The sequence below is a fragment of the Agelaius phoeniceus genome, chromosome 15, assembly GCF_051311805.1.
Source record: "Agelaius phoeniceus isolate bAgePho1 chromosome 15, bAgePho1.hap1, whole genome shotgun sequence".
In the NCBI taxonomy this organism is placed as follows: Eukaryota; Metazoa; Chordata; class Aves; order Passeriformes; family Icteridae; genus Agelaius; species Agelaius phoeniceus.
Window position 1 is genome coordinate 9,018,684 of NC_135279.1, and position 8,588 is coordinate 9,027,271.

Sequence of the window (8,588 nt, forward strand, 5' to 3'; positions counted from 1 at the left end):
GAAGGAAATGGTGCAACTGCAGCTCCCAGGACTGTGCAATGCCAGGGGTTGTTCCATATCCTTCTGTTTCGGGGTGCTAGGTGGCCAATTCATGTCTTTCACAACTGCACCCACCAACTGTTAAATTAACATCTTGAGCCAACACAAGCATCCCTCCAAGTTCAGTTCTGAGCTGCCTCGTGCCCCAGGTGAGAGGTCTGCACCTGCCAGCTCACCCAGGGAAGATGGGGAAGGCATTGACACATCCCAAATGCATCATCCTTCACTTGAAAGCTGTTCTATTAAGAGTACTTTATCGCAAGTGCATTAGATACACTGCAATGGCATTTTGATGTGTTTTTGAAAGACCAGAGCAAGATACAATGCTGTTAGGATCTCTTAGAGAGAAGAAATAAAAATAAATGTACACAATTATGAGCAATTTGGAGTCAGCCCTGCACACAGGAGAGATGGGAAAAAATTGCAAAGAGCAGGCAGCTTAGAGCCATTTTACACAGCACCAGACTGCAGAACAGGGCTCAAGGAAAACCTTCTGCAGTGTCTGTGCACCCATAACACCTCTCCTTCCTGTGCCTAGCAGCTTGGCTGCCTTTACAATAAGCCTTTCCTTCACAAGGCTTTGTAGAGCAGATTGAAGTGCTGCGATTCTTTCCTTGGTAAATTTGGAGCGTGTGAGTTCACAGGAGTCTATAAAAATCAGGAGTTTCTCAAGGCAGGTCTGCCCCAGGCTAAAGTTATCTAATGAGGTATTTAAAACTCCCCCACTGCAAACTGAAATAAATCAGAAATAAAATCTAGTTGTGAGAGATCATTATTGCAGATATCCCACTGGACACTTCTCAGCTGGGATTGGCCAGGCATCCCCTGAAAAAAATCTTTATTTTAAATGGTTTTGATTGCAGTAGGGAAAAAGCTTCCAGCAGCCAGTACAGAGCTAGCCAAGCCCAGAAACACTTTACAACCTCTCTGCTATGAAATCCTCACTGAAAATGCCACCCATACCACCTCCCCTGCTGACTCCTGCTGTTAAGGAGAGCTGAGAGGGTTTGCAGAGAGCTTGTGTCAAATGAAGGAGAATAAGCAATGAGTGTTGTTTCTGGCAAGGATCATACAAAGCCACACATCCCATCTTTCAGCTCAGGGATAAGCAGCATTCCCAAACCCTGAGTACCCACTGAGAAACTTTCCCAGCACATTGTGTCATTTAGCAGCCAAGACTCCATTATATGAAGCAAATTACAACAAAAAGCCCCATCCAAACTGGACTGAAGGGACATAACTTTTACATAAATATCTGTTTGGTGGTTATGAGTGTGGAAACCAGCAGCTCTTCCTGGCAGCATGGAGAAGAAAGCAGCAGGGATAAAACCAGCCAAACCACTTGTTGTAACCCCAGGGAGGGTGAAAAGATTGTTTGGGGATTAAATATTGGCTGAAAAGAAAATCTTGGAAATGCAAGTGAAAAATTTGTCTCCAACTGCTTGTTCCATGGAGGCTTTCAGAAAACACAATGTACAGATGCTTTTGCAAACTGGAAGTGGGGCAGAGACACATCTGGTTCTTCTCTGAATAAAATCTGTGGGACTTCTAGAGGTTTCTGTAACTTGAAATATCAAATAATTTATGTGAAAGCACCACGACTCATTTAAATTTCATATTATCCAAGACATGTCTGTAAAGAGAATCTAATACTTTTCTGAAGGATTACCAGACACAAAAAGTACAATTAGTTTATTATTTATAGTACAATAGCTGAAACCAAGAAGGTACTGAAGGCATCACTTTAAAACCTAGAATTATTGAACTCCAGGTCAGTTTTGCCTATGCAATGTGCAAGTGTTGTTTCAGAACTTGAAGATGTTTTGATAAGTATTACACTGTTAAAAACCCAGGGTTTCAGTGATCAGACTTCATGGATTTAAGTGAAATAAATGACAATTTCAGCTGAACCAGAAAAAAAAGAAATGTTTTGAGGCAAAAGCATCTGGTTTTCTTTGCACAAGTGAATATTCAACAAGTGAATGCCAAATGCTTCCTGTGCTCTCAGTCACAAAGCTCAGGTGTGCACAAACACCCAGGGAAAAATGAGCAGCCAAGGACAAACTGGTGACCTCCACTCTGGAGCTTTGGCCACCTTTTCCCTCCAGCTCAATCCTCTGAACCACATTTGTGGTTCCTACCATTTTTGGCCTAAATGCGACCTTTCTTCAGGAAGGGGAAGAAAAGGTGTTAAGAAACAGCTCAACCAGAATTTCCTGAAATGTGGGGTCATTTCTCTCTCTTACTGTTAAGAGCCCAATTATTTTATCCATCTTTCCCAACCAGCTTTAACAACTGTCAGAGCCTGCAGACCACCACAGTGCCCAATATGGCAACACCACCAGCCTGCAGCTGTAATACTTTGCTTGAGACTGATTGGCCAAGACAACGGACTTGGGCTTTCAAAAGCACATAAATACCTCAGGCAGCAGCTGTTCAATGTCTTTGACTGGATCAAAGAACACAGGTGACACGGCCCCAAAATGCCAGCTCTCAGTCTGGTCACTCTGGTCAGCTTGGTGTCCACTGGTGAGTTGAGATTGTTGCAATGCAGCTGGGCTTCTCTGGGTTTAGGTGGGCAGTAATGGATTATTGAAATTCACTTGAACATAAATAATGCTGAGGGGTTTTTTCCCTCTAGTTTTATGAGGAATGATGGTAATGTGGACAGTTATGACTATTATAAAATATGGAATTAGGTGTGCATTAAGAGACATATATTGCAGTAGTTGAAGCTTTCAGAAAGAATCATAAAATCATTATGGTTTGAAAAGACCTCTAAGATCATCAAGTCCAACCATCAACCCAGAACCATTAGAAAGTAAAAATTATTTATTTCACAAATTATTTTTAAACATCTTTATTTATAGCTTTGCTTTCTTTTTGGTGTATATACCTTAAAGAAAGACGTCAGGAAAAAATGGTCAAACCTCTACAGCAGGTTGTGGAATGTCCTTTACCTACAGCTTCTGAAACGACAAACTCCTCGGAGCTCATGTCTTTCCCTTTAAACACCACATTTTGTACCTGAACTCTTTCTGTTGCACTGGACTAAGAACATGGTTGATTTTTTCCTGTTTCTCCTCTCTTCCATGTGAAGTTTTCACCAAGCAGCTGGATGCACACCCACCCCAGCAGCATCATGGGCACTGGGCACAGATCTGCAGCGGGAACCCCACCAACCGCATCCGCGGCTGCGACAGATACGGCTGCGGCAATTTCGGCGCTGACAGGTAACACAGCTGACAGGTGACACTGCTGACAGGTGACACTGCTGACAGGTGACACTGCTGACAGGTAACACACCTGACAGGTAACACACCTGGCTGACAGGTGACACTGCTGAGAGGTGACACTGCTGAGAGGTGACACACCTAGCTGACAGGTGACACTGCTGACAGGTGACACAGCTGACAGGTGACACTGCTGACAGGTAACACTGCTGACAGGTGACACTGCTGACAGGTGACACACCTGGCTGACAGGTGACACTGCTGACAGGTAACACAGCTGACAGGTAACACTGCTGACAGATGACACACCTGGCTGAGAGGTGACACACCTGGCTGACAGGTAACACAGCTGACAGGTGACACAGCTGACAGGTAACACTGCTGACAGGTGACACACCTGGCTGACAGGTGACACTGCTGACAGGTGACACTGCTGACAGGTGACACAGCTGACAGGTGACACTGCTGACAGGTAACACTACTGACAGGTAACACACCTGGCTGACAGGTGACACACCTGACAGGTAACATGGCTGACTGACAGGTAAAACTGCTGAGAGGTGACACAGCTGACTGACAGGTGACACTGCTGACAGGTAACACACCTGGCTGACAGGTGACACACCTGACAGGTAACATGGCTGACTGACAGGTAAAACTGCTGAGAGGTGACACAGCTGACTGACAGGTGACACTGCTGACAGGTAACACACCTGGCTGACAGGTGACACACCTGACAGGTAACATGGCTGACTGACAGGTAAAACTGCTGAGAGGTGACACAGCTGACTGACAGGTGACACTGCTGACAGGTAACACTGCTGAGAGGTGACACACCTGACAGGTAACACTGCTGCCTGGCCACCGGGGGTCACCTTGCATTCCTACACTAAATGTGCAGGCACCAGAGAGAATACAGCTACACAGAGCTGACACTCCAAACGAGAGGATACTGCTGTCTGCAGCACCTCTTGCTGATTTTTGGGATTTTCCTTCAATCTTACAGAAGCACAGTGATAACCACTGCTGACAACAGATGCAGGGGTGAAAGAGCAGGACTGTTACATGAATTATAGACAGAGTGAAGGAAATGGAATTATTTCAAGGATTTGTATCATTTAGCCTTGTTGCTTATACTCTAGAAATTTAACCAAAAATCAGCAACAGCTTACAGGAAGCTGAGTAGATTCAATTACACAAACTAAAAATCTGTCAGCATCACTGTCTTTAAGTAGGGACCTTATACAACAACAGGTTATATTTCTCTGAAAAAATGCTTTTATATGTAGAACAACTCCCGCATTTTCTTGTCATCTCCTCTCCCCAGACTCTAAAAGGGTTCATCTTCATTATGCAACTTTCAAATTTCTAAGTGAGAAAATGCCAGCCAAGATTCTATTTTACATGGCACACATGCTTTTTGGGGATAAAATGGTACTTTTCCATAACAGTTTGAAATACCCTATGAACCTGGGCAAGTAAAAAATAAGCTCAAATTTGAAATTTCATCTCACTCTGAGGAAGGTCAGAGTAATGTGAACAATTTGCAACAACAACAACAACAACAAAAAGATGCTTCAAACCTGCTACTTCTGTTCAATTTCATTGCAGGTAAAAAATGTTTGTTAGACAAGCTCCAGCTATCATCCTGCATTAAGTGACCACCTGAAACATAACATTAACCTGGAGAGATGTCCCTAATTATGTATTTCTGCCTGCAGGCACAATGGCAAAGGGAAGCATGCGGGTGTGGATGTCATCTGCTCTGATGGAGCCACGGTGTACGCTCCCTTCAGCGGGCAGCTCTCGGGACCCATCCGCTTCTTCCACAATGGAAATGCCATTGATGATGGAGTCCAAATCAGGGGATCAGGCAAGTAATTAACAGCAGGTGTGCTGGGAGATGTGCACAAGTCATCACTTTATTTACTTGAGCAAGGTTTCTGTGGTTCTTCAATTCAAGCACAGTGTTCATTAATCTTGCATCCTCTCTAGTATGCTGAAATACTGGAACACAGCACCAGCAGGATGTAGCCCTTTCCTATGCTTTTCTTGGAGAGGAGGGAAGAAAGGAGTTGAAAAACAGGTAGCAGGAAAATAACAACTCCAAATAAAAAAATAGGAAACAGTAAAAATAAAGCACCGGAAATATATCCTCAGTTTTGCTGAGAGGATGTTTTCCTGTCTCTATTTTCCAACACCCTTTTTCCTTTTTGCCCTGGCAAATATAGTAATTTTGATTTCACCATTGTTGGTACCTCGACTACATTTCTGCTTCATCCTAACAGTCTCCAGTAAGAGGCTGGCAGGGAATGCTGCTTGCTCACCCCAGGAGAAGATGCAGCTGATGTTTCCTGACCCAGCTTCCTCTCCCCCTCTCCCAGGTTACTGTGTGAAGCTCGTCTGCATTCACCCCATCCGGTACCACGGCCAGATCCGCAGAGGGGAACGGCTGGGGAAAATGCTGCCAATGCAACAAGTATATCCTGGCATTATTTCTCATATCCACGTTGAGAACTGCGACCACTCTGATCCTACTCATCTGCTTACACCTGGTAAAAAAATCCCATACCAAAAAGCACAACTCAGAACAGAGTAGATTTGTACTCCAGGACTTGTGATACTCTTTTTGAAATTTTGTATTTAATGCATTTTCTTCTATGAAATAACCCTAATCTAGAAATGTTACCATCCAGTTTAGATCTACATTCCATTTACATTTCCTAAAGCATTACAAATTTTATGTAGAAAAATCCAACTGGAAGCATGGGATGTAATGTCAGCATGTTCTTACCTAACTGCAAATCAAACACAGTAGTTGCAAACATGCCAGTGATGAAACAATCTAGAAGTTAACATTGATGTGCTGTATTCTGTGTTTCAAAGATGTTCCACCACTGCCACAACAGGATGGGCGCTGGGCTGCAGTCTGTTTTGGGAACCCTACCAACGAGATAAGAGGCTGTGATAAGTATGGCTGTGGATACTATGGAGCTCCAAGGTAATACAATAATTGGAACACATGGGGTTTCCTTGTACTTCCACTGAAGTAAGAGTTAAAATTTTGCTTAGGTCACATAAAAATTACAGCTTTGAAGGCTTGGATTGGACTTGAGAAACTTTTAGGCTGCCCACATTGTTCATGGCACCTCTCTGCTTGGAGCTTTTTATCAGACTAAGCCATGCCTGACCTGACCTAGTGTTGGGAACACTCCTGACTCAGGTGGAGGGTTGGACTTGATGTCCTTCACACAGCCACACTTTCTGTGACTCTATGGTTTTATTAGACTCTATGGTCTTTATTTAAAGACCTGGAAGAAAGGCATTTTTCTCCAACTCTAACAGGCCATCCACCCTTACGTGACACTGCCTCACCTACACCTTTACAGATCCCTCAGCCAGTTTGCTGACACAGTTTCTGTCCTAACAGCCCATTTCCAGATGTCCCCATGTGCTGCCTAAGCCCCCTCTGCAGCTCTGGGCCCGAGCAGAGGTTTCTGTAAAGATGTGTTTGCTTTCAGACGCAATGGCAAAGGGAAGCACCGGGCCGTGGATGTCATCTGTGCTGACGGGGCCACCGTGTACGCTCCCTTCTCTGGCCAGCTCTCTGGGCCCATCAAATTCTTCCACAATGGAAATGCCATTGATGATGGAGTCCAAATCAGGGGACCAGGTAAATAGCTAGCTGTCATTTAACATTTCTTTGTTTTGAGCTCATATAGGATGCATTACCTTGCAGTTAGCCACATAGTTTACCATGTTTTCTTCTATCCACTTACATTCAGAACTTTTTGCTCCTGCTACAATGCAAGTAATTGAGTTCTGCAGAATGTCTTCAAGCTTTTCCCTTTCCTACAGCACAAATTCCCACCTTCTCCTTGCCTTCCCTCTTCTACCAAGTCAATGACCTCAACCACTACCTAATTTTTATGACCACAGTATTGCTGCTATTTCAGTATTTCCACTATTGCTATCTCCGTGCAAAGGACAAGACAGACATTGTTAATATTTCTGAAATACAGTACAGAAGAACAAATGCTCCTCAGTCATCTGACATTTTCCCTCTTGTTTTTTCACCAGAGTTCTGTGTAAAACTACTCTGTATCCATCCCATAAGATACAGTGGTCAAATTTCCAAGGGACAAGTCCTTGGGAGAATGTTGCCAATGCAAAGAGTATTTCCTGGGATCACATCTCACATTCACGTTGAGAACTGCGACCACTCAGACCCTACAAGCAACCTTGAAAGGGGGAAAGGGCAAAGAGAATGAAATGGAAACACAGTAAATTCCAAATAAATCCATCTCAGCATCCAAAAGTTGTTTTTCTTCTCATGCACTGCAGTTTATGCTATCACCTACTCAATACTTTGAGCCTTACCTAGGCAGTGTCTGTTGGATGGCAACAGAGACTCACAACACAAAAAAAGATTAGAGTTTTTCTTGGAATTTGCATTTACCAGAGAATCAGGAAATTAACAATGACTAGCTATAAGCTTTCTCAAAGTCTGAAAAATGAGCTAAAATGCAGAGTGCTCACTCCCTCCTGTGGCAGAGAAGGCACATTCCTGTCAGCTTCTCCCCCAAGCACCAGCTGGCCTCACTTGCTCAGATCAGGGAGAACAAATGCTCTAAAAAATCCCAACATTCATCAATACAGGCCTATTTAACTGGAAACTTTGAGCTGGAACAAGCTGACATTAAACAGCCACATTTGATCACCTTCAAGGTCTTTTCCAACCTCAGTGATTCTGTGATTCATGGCTTCACAGAAACACTGCCTTTGTGAGAGGGACTGAGAGGGGGACAATATTCAAAGCAGCCTTTTAGGAGTTTCCCCCTGAACTGCAACTCTGTCAGCACTGTTTATAAATACACTAACACCGTTCTGTTGGCTAGAGCTTTGTCCACACTCCATTTTATGGTCTGCAGAGCAGAAATCAGCTTTCAGGCACAAAGGTGAAATGACAATGACCAATTTGCCATGCTCCAGTCTCTCCCAAGGCTTGTCACATACATTGCTTCTAGGAGGAGAGAACCCCAAGAGGACTCAGTGCAACAGATGGATGAGTCTAGTGCATGGGTTAAACCACTTTATTACATTTCCATTTGAAGCAAACCACACATCTTGAACTAAATACTGTTTGGAAATATTTCAGTTTTGTGTTTAAATTATAATCCCCTGGATTATGGAAGTGCTCAGCTCACAGCCTCTACTAACCAGAGTCAGACAGATGCTTCTTTACTGTGCAACAGGCAATAAAGCATTACTGACTCAGGTGTGTGTAACCTTGAATCCTTGGGCTTCCAGCTGGGA

The 8,588-nt window shown here is 43.8% G+C and overlaps 1 protein-coding gene across 1 annotated transcript; it reads left to right on the forward strand.

Annotated features, from left to right (window-relative positions):
• The first annotated feature begins 2,522 nt into the window (after positions 1 to 2,522).
• Positions 2,523 to 7,574, forward strand: LECT2 (leukocyte cell derived chemotaxin 2). The gene is made up of 7 exons (XM_054643109.2): positions 2,523 to 2,568; positions 3,140 to 3,272; positions 4,994 to 5,145; positions 5,657 to 5,827; positions 6,159 to 6,273; positions 6,794 to 6,945; positions 7,353 to 7,574. Exons 1-7 carry the CDS (start codon positions 2,523 to 2,525, stop codon positions 7,541 to 7,543), a joined length of 960 nt encoding a protein of 319 aa, XP_054499084.2. The 3' UTR covers positions 7,544 to 7,574.
• The last annotated feature ends 1,014 nt before the right edge of the window (positions 7,575 to 8,588 follow it).